Consider the following 14,860-nt stretch of genomic DNA (forward strand, 5'->3'; position numbering starts at 1 on the left):
GCCTTTTCCGTTCATTGTAGGCTTGGAAGGCACAGGGTATTCACTCAGCCTTATCAGCACAAATGTAAAAGGAACATTCTGGCTCAGAGAACTCAGGAGAAATGAATATCAGGGACACAGCTTTTGCCAACTAATTATGGACTGAATGTTCAATCCAGGGTTTGCAATGTGCTGCTACCGAGTGCCTGCCCCACCAAGAAAAGGGTTTAAAAATGGTCAACTCAGCATAAATTATTTTACAAATCCAATATTTATTTTATCTTGTATGTACAAAAAGTAAACTCCAAGTGAACATCAAATCAAATCTAATCCTTCTGGCCACATGGACAGGTTGTTCTTTATCTCATAGTTACAATGAATCATATAAACTGTAGCCTGCCACCACCATGACACAGCTGTGACACAGAAGGAATGTGCTATTTGCCTATCTGAGGAATGTTAAATAGAGAAAAATAGATCATAAAGCAACCTGGAGGTCAGAGGGTTCTGAGATAATCCCTCTGCTAAAAAACATCTGAACAGCGAATGTCCAATCTGTAATAAAATAGTTAAAGGTCTGCGTCCACTTCTACTTGGCCAACCCAGCACAAGAAATCTAACAGCACTTTGTAATCATTTGGCTTTTCTAATTTTCCCAGAGGACATGGGCCACTGACATATAAGGAAAAAACAAAACAAAAAAAAAACGAAAAATGATTAAGTTGTGTGATCCCTAACCTGCGAGTTCAGAGGAAGATTTTGCAGGGCACCATTATTTCCATAGGAGATTCTGGTAACAGAGATGTCATTTCAAATGTAACATAGCAATGGTGTGTTAGGAGCAACCCATAATGAAATGAATCAGCTGATTTGTGGCAAAACAGACATACCTTGGGTAAGAAATGAAACCAACAATAACATCACACATGCGAAGATTTTTTTAAAATAAATTGAGCTATACAGTTTTATTCTTTTTGCTAAACTGAGTTATTAAAAGGCTTCTTAAGAAACTTAACATCTTTGCACAACTGTGTCACTCAGGTGATCTATCTACAGGTTTGTTATAAACCAGTAAGCATCCTGAGTCCATTTCTTTGCCTGGTGCTTGCATACACAGTTTTCTCGGAAGGAGGCAATAGTTTCATTAGCATAACTGAAGAGAGAAATCAACTTGTTCTGGTCGCCAAATGTCTTGTGTATATTTTAAAATATAACGTGAGAAAAAGAAGAATCTGTAGTTTGTAAAACTACTATCATTTTAGCATAAGTTTAGTGCTGACCTTTTCAGATCAATCATAAATAATAAATTCTCTCAAGAGAAATATTTCTAACAGAAATGGGAAAGATGTGAACTAAAGCTATAACCCCTGTACCCTAAATATCAGCCACTTTGGGCTTAGCACTCTTTTGGGGGGTGGTGATAATACTGCATTAGAGCACATATGAATATATACCTTAGTTTACACAGACAGAATATATGACAGTTTTGAGTGATATACATTTGCTTGCTGTATCATTTCTAATATTATAAGTACAGTCATTATACAAAATTTTTTGAGCAATGATAGTGACCTATCATACATGCAGCTTATGCCTTTCTGTGGCAGGATGAACATCAATTTATAAAAATCTTGTGACAAGTTGGAATTCAGCTATAGATCAATTACAGATTGCTCACTGGACAATCAAGGAAATTATTAGAAAACAGTTTTCACCACTAGAAATTCATCCACATGGACATCCACCTAAATATCCAGAAGGTCATCCCCACTTTCGTCACTCTCCACAGTCAGCTGCCGGGTCCACCACTTCTTAACTTCAGAACCGCAGGAAGCCGCGTCAGTCATGGGGTTCATTTTGCACACGACAGATTTCATGGTTGTCCTCCCTCCAAACCGTAAGTTGACTGAGGACACTGAATGGCTTATTGGTTTTGGTGCTGTGGGATTAATGAGTCCTATGAGCCACTTGGTAGTGCTCCGCCCTATTGTACTCATTCCTAAAAACCCATGAGATTCCCATCAGTGATACTTTTGGCTAACATGTTCTATCCACAGACGCTAAGTAAACATCCTTTTCAGGACTTGATTCTTTATGTTCACGATAGATTTTTTTTTTTTTTTAATTATGCTCGTGGACAACTCATGATGCCACTTGGGGAAAAAAAAGTGCTGTTCACCCCTTTCATTTTGAAATAATTACAAAAACTAGAAAATGGCTAAAAATTCCAATTTGGGAACTATTAAGTGTCATAGAAACCTGTGCATTCGTTAGTATATGCAATAAAGAAAAAAACAAAAAGGAAGGAGAGTGTGACCCACAGTGAAGGTGAGGAGGGATGCAGTGAGGGCATGGGAGGAAAGGTACGGTTCTGGGGCCTCACAGTCATGGTCCTGGGACCCACCTCTGTAACCTGTGGACATGAAGCTATGGGCAACTTCATCTCTCTGAATCCAAGTTTCCTCCATTGTAAGATGAAGACAATGAAAATGTCCTAATTACACTATTGTCAGGATTAAAACAGGTTACATGAGATGACTTAAGAAAGTGCATAGCATGACACCTGGTGACATTGTTGCTGCCCCCTTAAAATACTATTTTTCTTCCCCTCTGCCTCCTCAAACTCAGCCTGACCCCAAGAGCATGTCTATTTCACGATCACAGTTTTTGGTGGGGACCACCTAGGCATGGACCAGTGGAAGTTGTTTTTTTTTTTTTTTTTTTTTTTTTTTTTTGAGACAGGTTCTCTCGCTCTCTCTCTCACCCAGACTGGAGTGCAGTGGCACAATCTTGGTTCACCGCAACCTCTGCCTCCCAGGCTCAAGCGATTCTCCTGCCTCAGCCTCCCAAGTAGCTGGGATTACAGGTACGTACCACTACCGGTCAGCTAATTTTTGTATTTTTAGTAGAGACAGGGTTTCACCACGTTGGCCAGGCTGGTCTTGAACTCCAGACCTCAAATGATCCACCTGCCTTGGCCTCCCAAAGTGCTGGGATCACAGGGGTGAACCACTGCACCTGGCCCAATGGAAGTACTTTTGACAGCATCATTTCTTTTGTCCATTTAAATGAATACCAAGGACTGTGCATTCTCCCCAGGTCACCTCTCCTATCTGTCCCTGCAGCATCTGGCCCCCAGCTCTGTCCATGCCCTTGTTGCCTCATGCTCACACAGTGGTAACTTCCTCCAGCTTGTAACCTGCCTCCAGCCTCTGCTGTGGACACTTCGTCCTTTGCTGCCAAATCAACTTCCTAAAGCATAGATTCCAAAAATCACATACTGCTCAGAGATCTTTGCTAGCTCCTAATTGCCTCCAGGATACAATTGAACCTAGTCAGCTTGTAATTGAAGGCTTTTTGTGACCTGGTACCACCATCTCCTTTGTCTTGATGCTGTCATCCTCTGCTGTGTTTGAATCAGGAGGAACCTACATCTTCTCTGATCTCTGAAAAATAAATTCTTGAATATGAAAGGGGATACTTTCCTTGGTGGTAGTCCCAGTGAAGATCCACGGAACATCGTCAGCCTCAAAATGTAAGCTGTGCTGTCATCTGCTTTGTGGAACACATATGCTACACATCTAACTTCGATTGGGCTGACGTTGGGGCACAGTTAAAGATCATTATAAAGCTCCTGCTTTAGCATGAAGTTAGTTATCTATAGAGAAAAACATGTACAAGGACACTGGGCTGTGGGGAGCATTGCTCTCCCTCCATTCCTGAGTGCTTTTAATGGGATTATCCTGGCTGTCCAAAACCCTATACAGAAGAAGCAGCTCACAGAAGAAAATTCTCTGACTGAATCAGTAAAATATGGAAAATAATGGGTTTATTAAAGGAAAGGATTGAATGAGAGAACACAAGTAATGCACTTAGAAGAGTGACTGGCATACAGTGAGTACCCTGGTTTTTTGTTGTTTTGTTACTGTACGGAGGTAAAGCAGCTTGCCTAAAGCCAGTGACCAGCTCAGCTGCAAAGTGTTCTGAGACAAATAGGGGGCCTGTCCCTTTTTTGAGAACTTGGTGGCGTTTTCTGAATGAGTGCATCTGCCCACTCCCTCTTCAATTAAATACATTTTGCCCATGTTTGGGCATGCCTTGAGGCACACAGAAAGCCCTTGGAAATCTCTCCCTCTTTCTGAATCTTAGCTTTTTCTTAGGTGCTGGCTTCTCAGCCACAATAGCCTGAAATGTACCCAGAAAATGAGGGCTAATGTAAGTCATATTTAGAGAAGTTATTCTTGGGGGCAATGTTTTTGACAACACTATATTTTTCATTATGTTGCTGTCTGTAAACAACTGTAGATGCAGACTTGCATTTTGAAAGGCAAGACCCAAAACACACAGAGTAAATACCTCTCAAATGCCTCGATCGCTGGAGAAATGCCTGGATGTACCTACCTGAGGGCAGACGCCACTGCCCAAACTTCCTCTGGGGTTTCCCTGCGTCGGCGGCATCTTGCCGACTTCCTCCTCGATCCGACAGTGTGGGGCTCAGGAGCTGCTGCTGGCTGCTTGTCTGCATGGGAGGAGAAGCATGCAGTTACCGTCTTTCTCAACCTTGTGCTCTCCTCCTTTTACTATAAGAAAGGAAGACACATGGCAGGAGGACAAGTGGGAAGAACAACATGGACTCAGAATGTCCACAAGGGGGAAAAGCGAACATGGGTATAAAGGGTCACAGAAGCAAAAGAGCAATCACTGCACGTCGTGCTGAAGGGGACACCACTCTTCCCAGGAAACCCCCACTGCCTCATTCCCCTCCATGCCTGAGAATGTCATTGCTTCCCTTCATATCTTTGCTGGCAAATCAGGGGGCAAGGATGGGACACTGAAGGAAGGAAGGTGGGGCAGTGGGGACCGGCTGGACGGGGGCAGTCTACTTTCACCAGCCTGGAGATCCACACTTAGAGCTTCAGGGAAAGAGTTCTCTTCAGGCAAAGCTGTATGAAGGGCCCTGGCGGAGGATGGAGCCGGTAACAATCTAAGCTAAAGTCAAAGAGAGATGCCAAGACTTCCCACACATTTCACCTGTTCTCGGGTTCACCTGTCACCTCTCCCTTTCCTAACAAAAGCCTTGGTCTTCACATCTCTTCGATATCCCCGCTTGGTTTTTTTGTTTGTGTGTGTGTGTGTTTGTGTGTGTGTGTTTGTCACCTCTTAGGCTTTTTCATCGAGAAAACAGAGGCCTCTACAATCGTCACTTTCCCCGGCCTCATTGGCCCTGTCTCACTGTCTTTCCTGACCTCAGCCTGCCTCCCTCCCCTATGCGAGACATTGCCAACCATTTTCAGGGTGACCAGTGGCAAGGCCACTGTAGATGCCTCCCCTTGCCCCTTGGTTGACTAACTCCACAGAAATCCCTGCAGTCGGTGGCAGATAATTTCTAAAGGCTGGGGAGCCCGAAACATGAAATCTACTGAAAACTGGGCTATGGCACCAGTGGGCCTCCTGGAGCACCCTGCTGGGCCATGGAGCCTTAGGCTTCCAAAGGTACTCCCGGCCCCTGGCTGCGGTGCTGCACATCACGGAGCCTGGTGCTCTTGGGGCTCTGCACAGAGTACAGGATCAGCTCCACGTTGTTAACCTCAAATTGTAACTGCTGCCTCATAAAGGGGCAGGTCCTCCCAGGCAGCTGCTTCTCATAGCACAGGACTCTCCAGGACGCTGATAACTCCCTCTACTTTTTAAAATAGACACATACATCGAGTTTGAAAATGAAAATATGCCGTGACCTAATAAATAGAAACTCCTCAAGCCAACTGTCCTGAATTCCATATGTTCTTCTGATACCCAACCAAGAAAGGATCCATCTTCAATGAGTCTGATTAAGGAGGTTGAAAGCCAATTACAAACATTTTCACTGATTCTACCACAAATTTCTATGACTTTAGTGAGGACAGGAAAACATTTAGGGCAGAGTTTCATGTAAACCATACTCCATGTAATATTTCCAGATTCAAATGCAGCCCTTAGATCTGATGTTAACTCTTTAGGCGAAAATAAAACTACAGAATTATAAAGTTCAGGGCATTAACTGTTTTTTGGCATTCATATGAATCAGAATATTTTTAAATAACCTCAACTGCATCCAAGATGACAAAGACACAGACGTAATCTGGATCAATGGATTTCCATTGTCTTTTTTTTTTTTTTAAATGAAAATATTCCTATTAGAAATATTGTCACCTTGTTTGAATGATGTGACCAGCACCCATTTTATTTATTTTTATTAAAAGAAAGAAGCCCACGGAGTGTCCTGGATGGAGGACGCCTCGTGCCCATACCTCGGGTTGCATGCTGTTGTCCTGACTGTTGGCGTTCGTGTCTTCACTGGGCTGGGTGGTCTCGATGCTGGGCGGGTTCAGAAACCGGCTCAGCTCTTGCTGCTGACTCTCTCTCAGGCTGTGGATGATACTGCACGACTGCTGCTGTTTCTACGGAAATGCGATTGTTTGTTTAGTAAAATAAGCCCAGCGTCCCACCTGCCCCACTGCCACACAAATCATATTTTCTTCTCCCCTCTCCTAAGACCTGCATGATTGGTGACCTCTTAGGAATTTCCAGGTAAAGATCCTGAACTAATTTCAATGTTCAGTTAAGGTAGGCTGATGCAAAGGTGGGCTTAGAGAAGTATATATTGACTTCCCAGTCCATTTTCATTTGTGTAACAATTGGAATAGCGATGGTCATGGATGCTTGTGTTTTATTTATGTTTGTTTTCTTTTTGTTGTTGGTGTTTTCTGTTTTTTTGTTTTTTGTTGTTTTGAGATAGGATCTCACTATGTCCCGTAGATTAGAGTTCAGTGGTGTGATTATTATAGCTCACTGTGACCTTAAACTCCTAGGCTCAAGCTATGCTCCTGCCTCAGCCTCCTGAGAAGCTGAGACTAAAAGTGTGCATGACTGTGGCCGGCTAATTAATTATTATTATTATTATTTTTTCCCAGAGAGGAGGTCTCACTCTGTTGCCCAAGCTAGTCTCAAACTTCTGGTCTTAAGCGATCCTCCTGCCTCAGTCTCCCAATGTGCTGGGATTACAGGCATGAGACACTGTGCCCAGCTTGTATCTTATTTAAAATTACTAATGTAGCTATTCTATTTTTCTCCTCTTATTTTATTCTAGGCTCATTAAGCCAATACAACCCCAACCCCTTTCCCACTTTCCTACAAATTGTAAGAGGCAAAGTGCCTCGGGTGGATGAGAAAACCTTTGTGCTTGTCTTGGTTCTAAAGTTTCCAGGCCAATCCAGGAGACCAATCAGTCTTGGCATATACTAAAGCCAGGGCTCCTTGTGCCCTCTCAGAGCTAGAGGAGGACAGATTGATCCCTGGTGCTAACATAGCTACAGTGGCTACAATGGCCAGCAGTGACGGGACATCACTGGGCAGCTGGCCTTGCTATAGGAGGTTGAGTTGTATCTTTTCTCTGGGAACCTTTTCTCTTCCAATAGAAATACGTGTTTCTGCAATTGATGTTGTTGCTCTGAGGAAGAGGATTGAAACAATCGCTGTTACATATAAATGTTTAGTGATTGCTTTGGGTTTTTTTACCCGTCTGTGAAACATGCCAAAAGCATTCATAAAGGTAATTATCTCATAGAAACATTCACTGTAAACACAGTATATGCCAATGCAGTATACATTCATTAATTTATGAGTTAGAGAATCTTATAGGCTTATAATTCAGGAAGCCTATAAGATCAGCATTAATCTTGAGAGGTGGTCTTTTCAGAATAAACAACATTATCACAGTTTGTTGAAATTTTTAGCAACAATTTAAAGTAGTTTTGCAAATTCAACACGTGGAAAATTCTAGAATTTTGTACAGTGGAGTTTAATAAATGGACATCATATTTTAATATCAATAAACTTTTTTTTTTTTTTTGAGACGGAGTCTCACTGTGTCACCCAGGCTAGAGTGCAGTGGCACGATCTCAGCTCACTGCAACTTCTACCTCCCAGGTTCAAGTGATTCTCATGCCTCAACCTCCTGAGTAGTAGGGATTACAGGCATGTGTGCCATGCCTGGTTAATTTTTATATTTTTAGTAGAGATGGGATTTCGCCATGTTGGCAGGTTGGTCTCCAACTCCTGGCCTCAAGTGAGTTGAGCCCCCGCCTTGACCTCCCAAAGTGCTGGGATTACAGGTATGAGCCACCATGCCTGGCCAATAAACTGCTTTTTAAGTCTTCATGTCATATTATAAAAATGGGATTCCCTGGAAACTCCTAATGGACTCTGCTACAGAGGGCAGGGCTGACTGTGGACCAGAGTGAAAGTCTGCATCAAGATCTGACCACTGTAAGTGGAGGCAGTGGACATAGTGTAAAGGGATAGAAGGCCAATCAGAGAAGGAGCTAATCCCATGTTCATGAAGCTCTGTGTGCATGTGTGCAGTTAGTTCACTTACAGCTCTGATGCGCTTCAGGCACTTCTTGAGCCACATGCGGATGGTCTGCTTGGCCACCTCCTCCTCTATGGTGTACTCCAGCTGCTCCCTCGCCAGGAGCTCCTCCAGCTGCAAGCTCTTCCGGATGTCCACGGACCGGTATGAAAGCATGCTGGTGGGGGAAACACACCCGCAATCGCAGTTCTGATTTACCTGAGATTTACACCCTTAGATATGTCAAAATCCAGAGAGGACATCACTCCGTCCAACGAGTCTAGCGTTTGATGCCACCCCTCACCACCCGTGTGTCTTGGGCTGGTCCTGTCACCTCTCTCTGTCTCCCTTTCCTCGTCTGTAAAATAAAGATAGTCCTAGTAACTCCTTTATTTAATGACTAAGTAAGTTAATATCTGTGAGGCTGTTATAGCAGTGCCATCTAAGTGCCTGTAAAACAAAAGATCCAGGCTAGGTAAAGACTCAAGATTTTCTCTGCAGAAGGGAGACTGTGCCTCGCATACTTTCTTCACACTTAACCCCACATGGTGATGGTTAATATGCTCGGCTGTGCATCACACCTCCCTACCCACTGCATTCCATTTCCCTCTCTGTTTATCTCATTCATCCTTCTGTATCTTCCTTATTAATTTTTGTTTGTTTGTTTGTTTGAGATGGAGCTTCGCTCTTGTTGCCCAGGCTGGAGTGTAATGGTGCGATCTCAGCTCGCTGCAACCTCCGCCTCCTGGGTTCAAGCATTTCTCCTGCCTCAGCCTCCCAAGTAGCTGGGATTACAGGTATGTGCCACCATGCCCAGCTAATATTGTATTTTTAGTAGAGACGAGGTTTCACCATGTTGGTCAGACTGGTCTTACACTCCTGACCTCAAATGATCTGCCTGCCTCAGCCTCCCAAAGAGCTGGGACTACACGTGTGAGCCACCACACCTGGCCTTCTTTATTAATTTTAGAGGCTACAAAACAAACCTAGGGTTGAGTATCCACTCCCATTTAACCCTTGACACACAACAGGCCCATGCAGTGGTAGATGAAGCCAGCACAGCAGATGTTTTGCATCGCGGGTCACGGGGCAGTAAGGCAGCTCCCAGGATGCCTGGACCGAGCAGTCCACCACCACAGGAGAAGACAGGCCCCCTTGGCAGTGTGATGCACCCAGGTGTAACCACAGGATTCCAGGTTATGGTTCAGACCTATGCACCCTGGTGCACCTGTGCGCTACCCGCTTCTGTGAGCTCATTTCCACCCTAGAGCCCAAAGCACAGCATGGAGGCTCTTGAGAGCACTGGTACATCGGACTTCTCTTCTTTGCTAAATCTCTTCCCACCACAGAGGGAACAAAATGAATTTTCTCTTCCTCTCTTCCCTGACTCATCAAGAATCTCATCAAAGCTTCATTGCTTTTATCTTCACTGTTTTTATCATATACTGGGCTAGGGGAATAAATAGGAAGGGGAGAAACAGCCTCACCATTGATTTTGCCTGGGTCTATTTTTATTAGATACACCAGTGTGTTCCAAAGAGGCTGAACATTAACTATGAATGACCACAGTATGCCTATCTGCCTCATGTCAACCTAAAAAAATTGGTCACTAGGAGGAAAGACTCAGAAACATTCTGACAGAGATGACATCCTTTGTGATTCATACGCATTTCTCCGTCCCATCTTTTTCTGCTTTTTAGCTTGTTCATGGAAGAACTGAATAGTGGGAGGTGAAATTGATAACTCATGAGAACTTTCCCCAGATTCTTCCTGTGCTGATCTGATTTTTTTTTTTTTCTTTTTTCAGTTTCTGGCCACAAGCATATTTCTGTACACCTGAGTTCTCCTGAAATTTGAGACACAACACAGTATCCCACACACTACTGGTAGGTACTGCTATGTGATTAAAATAGCTACTGCTAGTCAATCGCTCTTATTTTTTTCTGTGGCATGGACCCCTGTGGCAGTGCAGCTTATGGGACATTTCTTAAAATAATGCTTTAGATGCACAGAATGAAATACACAGTATTACAAAGGAAACCAATTATATTAAAATACAATTCTCAAATTACTTTAAAATGGCAGTGATATAGTAACATAAGTGCTTCTTTATTATTCCATTAAATAATACCATCTAGCAGAGCTCAAATGACTACCATAACTCAGAAGCACTGGTGAGCATAAATGATATTTTAAGATGTCAGCCAAGGCAGTCAGTTATGTAACCTGAAAATATCTATGATTTCTCCTGGTAACAAAGACATGGATGTTACTAATGTGACTGTGGTTTGTTGCCTACATTCATCATGGAAGAGAACGCCGCATTTCAAAGACCGATTAGTGAAAATAAAGATGTAATTGTTTCCCTTTGCAAGTCCAGGGGCCTCTGTTTTATCCATGGACTCCTGCTTAAGAAGCTGTTATGGGTTAAATATTTCCTCCCAAAGAAAGATGTGTTGGAGTCCTAACCTCTAGTACCTCAGAATGTAATGTTATTTGGAAAAAGAATATTGCAGATGTAGTAATTAAGTTAAAATGAGATCACAGTGGAGTAGGATGGACTCATAATGTAATATGACAGATGTTCTTATAAAAGGAGGAATTTGAACATAGATACACACACATACACACACACACACACAGAGAATGCCATGTGAAGATGGAGATCAGGCTGATGCTCCCACAAGCCAAGGAATGCCCAACATTGGCAGCATACCCCCCGCAGCCAGGGGAGAGGCTGGGCCAGATTCTCCCTCACAGGCCTCAGAAGGAACCAGCCCTGCAATACCTCCATCTCGGGCTTCCAGCATCCAGGACTTTAAGACCATATCTTTCTGTTGTTTAAGCCCCTCAGCTTAAGGTACCAAGTTACAGTAGCCCAAGGAAACAAATACAGAAGTCTCCCAGGGAGAAGAAAAGGCAGAGACTCCATTTGACCCTCTGTCCTGTCTGGGTGCTCATGAAATGTCTGGAAAATCTGGTGTTTTAGCCAATGGGGCAACCATCACAGAGCAGGTCAGGCGAATTCTTATCAGACCTGTGCAAGTGAGGTGCTCTGCACGTTAGTCCCAGCTTTGCCAGAGCCCTGTAACCACAAGCAAATCATTCAGCTCTTCCGGGCAGTTCCCACATCATAGGGAAGGGGTGGGACTGTGCTCTCCCAGATTCCTTCAACCTCTCCCCTCAGGGAGCACCTCAGTGGGCAGGGGCCCCTATGGGACGTCAGGGCACGGCTGCCCAGCCCTCCCATGTGAGGCACCTACTTGGAAATGATCACTGGAGGACAGCGGGAAAGGGCACTTAGCGCCTGGGACATGTGACCCTGGTTCACGACCACAGCAGATGTGGCATTTGGGTTGGAAACACACTGCAGAGGCCTTGAAGGCTGACGGCTGTAGTTTCTGGCCCGGGTTCAGCCCTGTGAAAGCCTGCCTTGTACCTCAGGACGTCGTGGAAGGTGACGTCACCGCCATTGTGGAGCCTCTCCATTTCGTAGCACATGTGCTTAAACAGGAGCTTGTCCTTGTCCAGGTCCACCTCCAGCCTCCCACGCAGCAGCCGCAGCAGGAACTTGACACGGAATGTGGGGATCACCCCCTGTGTGGCAGAGCACAAGCAGCAGCAAATCATCATCAGGCCTCAGTGATTCACTTGGGTTTCTCAAAAAAAAAAAAAAAAAAAAAAAAAAAAAAGGTGCTATTTCTCAAAAGCTAGCATAATTAGCACCAGATGTGAAGAAAGCTGGTCACCTCCTTGGAGCCTGGTGGAATTAAGTGCACTAAGAAGAGCACAGGATGGAAAACGGAGTGATAAATTTCTCTCTCTGGGATGTCACCACATTGCAGCATTTGGAGTGAGGCATGGGAAGCTCCCCCTCAGCCCCCCAGGACGCTGTTCTTGCTCTCACCAGGCTGATGCTCACGTGGCCTGTCTCACGGACTCCACCTCCAACGCATGCACTGAGTGGGTCATAATGCACTCACACAAGGTAATGGACAAGACACGGACATGTAATCCTCCTCTTCACTCAATCTGGATGCTAGGAATGTCTCAATGTTTATTGCAAGTTTTCCTGTCCTTAAAAGATAACTTGTGGTGGATCACGCCTGTAATCCCAGCACTTTGGGAGGCCAAGGCGGGTGGATCACTTGAGGTCAGGAGTTCGAGATCAGCCTGGCCAACATGGTGAAACCCATTCTCTACTAAAAATACAAAAATTACCCAGATGCAGTGGGGTGCGTGCCTATAGTCCCAGCTACTTGGGAGGCTGAGGCTGGAGAATCACTCGAACCCAGGAGGCAGAGGTTGCAGTTAGCCGAGATCGTACCACTGCACTCCAGCCTGGGGACAGAGTGGGACTCCATCTCAAAAAGAGAAAAAAAAGAGATAACTCCTTTTCATGTCTTCTTCAGGATTAGAAAAACTATATACAAGAGAATTTGGCCCCCAGCTCTGCCTTCTTCTGGGTCAGAACTGATCCAGACACTGAGAATCTAAGATGTATTGCTACCTCCCACGCAACACAAACCACCATGCCCCCCTGGGTGTATCTTTGAATGAAAGTGCTGGGCAGAACACTGGTGACCATGACTGCCTGCCAGTTACTGACATCTCAGTGTGCAGGGCAGTGTGCTCTTCATGTGTGTATTACATTAAAGCAGGGTGACAGTTATGGAGAGACAGGTGGGTCCTGAGGAGCTGAGAGTGAGCTCAGATCCCCTGCACGCAGGGCACACACTATCTTGAAAGCCCTCGAGACTGGAGCCTGGGTGGGCAGGGGGGTACCAAGAAGAGGGATGAAATCGGGGTGAGGGCACTGACGGGGCCCCTCATTTATGACGCCCATGCTGGCTCCTTGGTCTTTGTGCCCTTCATCAACTCTACTTGAACTATTTCCAGATCTCCCCCCAAATACTCTGGCAGAACCTTCCCTGTGTTGTTCAGACATGATGTCCCACAGCACCCCTCAGGCCTCCTTCATGGCCATTCCTGCTGGTGCAGCCCAACCCCAACTACTGTCTATAGTTTTAACTTCTGGAAATACTGCTACTAATACTACTATTATTTCACTTTTTATTATTTGTCTCCACCTATTAGAATGTAAACTCTGTGAGTATGGGAGCTGTTCCATCTTGTTCATTCTATAGCCTCAGTGCCTAGAACTGTGCCTGAGTGTTTGCTAGGATGAGGAAGAGAGAAGAGGAGGAGGAACAGGAGGAAGTGGAGGAGGAGGAGGTGGAGGGGGAAGATGGAGTAGATGGGGTGGATGAGGAAGAGGAGGAGGGGGTGGATAAGAAGAATGAGGAGGGGTGAAGGAGGAAGAGGAGGGGGTGGATGAGAAGGAGGAGGAGGGGGTGGAGGATGAGGAGTAGGAGGAAGGGCAGGAGGTGGAGGTTGATGACGGCAATGACAAGAAGAGGAAGAGCAAACTGCAGCTACTTTGGCTAATTTTAAGAAATCTTAGGTAAGCTTTATGGTTAAAACATTCAAATAGTTACTCAAATATAATCCAAAAAACACCTTCAGACAGCACTTAAATAAATCCTTTGTACTTTCAATTGGGATTGCTGCTTGAGTTTGAGGTGATCCTGAATTTGTAATATACTGTCCCTTTGGTAGTTTCAGTGTCACCTCTTTTTCTGGCCTGAGCCCAAGCTTGATTCCTAGAGTCCCTTTGGTTTCCTTTCCCTGCTGGTCTTCTGAAAGTCTGAAGAGGATGTTCATGGTTGAAGATGACATAAAGAGGAAGGACTCTCTCTCCCTTCCTAGAAGATTCTGCTGAACTGTAAATGATGACTTTCTGCAATGCACCATTTAAAAATTCAATCTATGTCATTGCCAGCCTCAAAACCATTTAAATGTTTGAGACATGTTGGTAAGTCTCTTTGAGGTGGGGCATGAAACAACAACCCACCCCCATACCTCTCTTTTATCATCCACCATGTTCCATATGATTTGAAAGTGGCGAAGATCATTGTAACTTAAAAGCTGGTCCTCCTCAGTGGAATAAAACAAGGAGAAATTCTCAACAATTATGGCTTTTAAAAAAAGAAAAATTCAGAAGTTAGACAATTATGCTAATCTGTCATATTTTAGAAAGAGTAAAACATCTATTATTAATAATGGATTCTATCACCTACATCATAAGCCAGATTTTTAAAGTGCTTTTAGTATGGTTTCCAAATTGGCATGTTTACACTTGGACTAAGCTATTTCTGCAGCTCCTGCCTTTCCAAAACATGAGGGTCATAAGCACAAACACACATTCTGTGTATAGAGATAGTCATGCCAGCTGGCTTTAACTCTTAGTTGAGAGTTCCAGGGCCATTTTTAAAGGTCAAATTGAGTTCTGGGTGGCCCCACAGCTGGGTGAATAAGGTGTACCTTTCAAAAACATAAATGTGACATTTCAAGGCTAGACAGTCCTCTCTGATATTTGTTCAACTCAGTCCATGAGAAGAGTTCTTTTGAAATTAATGATCATAATAAATGGTA

The 14,860-nt window shown here is 44.3% G+C and overlaps 1 protein-coding gene across 8 annotated transcripts in view; it reads right to left on the reverse strand.

The window, feature by feature from the left end:
- Positions 1-231: 231 nt before the first annotated feature.
- Positions 232-14,860, reverse strand: part of NALCN (sodium leak channel, non-selective) — a 351,429-nt gene continuing 336,800 nt past the window's right edge. For all 8 annotated transcript variants that reach the window (XM_007960806.3, XM_038007863.2, XM_038007864.2 and 5 more), the window contains 6 exons: positions 14,288-14,403; positions 11,805-11,962; positions 8,393-8,543; positions 6,267-6,416; positions 4,381-4,498; positions 232-1,918 (listed from right to left, as the gene is read on the reverse strand). In XM_007960806.3, coding sequence (XP_007958997.2) covers positions 1,725-1,918; positions 4,381-4,498; positions 6,267-6,416; positions 8,393-8,543; positions 11,805-11,962; positions 14,288-14,403 — 887 coding nt within the window. In that variant the 3' untranslated portion in view covers positions 232-1,724. The remainder of the gene's footprint in view (positions 1,919-4,380; positions 4,499-6,266; positions 6,417-8,392; positions 8,544-11,804; positions 11,963-14,287; positions 14,404-14,860) is intronic.

Source organism: Chlorocebus sabaeus, chromosome 3 (assembly GCF_047675955.1).
Source record: "Chlorocebus sabaeus isolate Y175 chromosome 3, mChlSab1.0.hap1, whole genome shotgun sequence".
Lineage (NCBI taxonomy): Eukaryota > Metazoa > Chordata > Mammalia > Primates > Cercopithecidae > Chlorocebus > Chlorocebus sabaeus.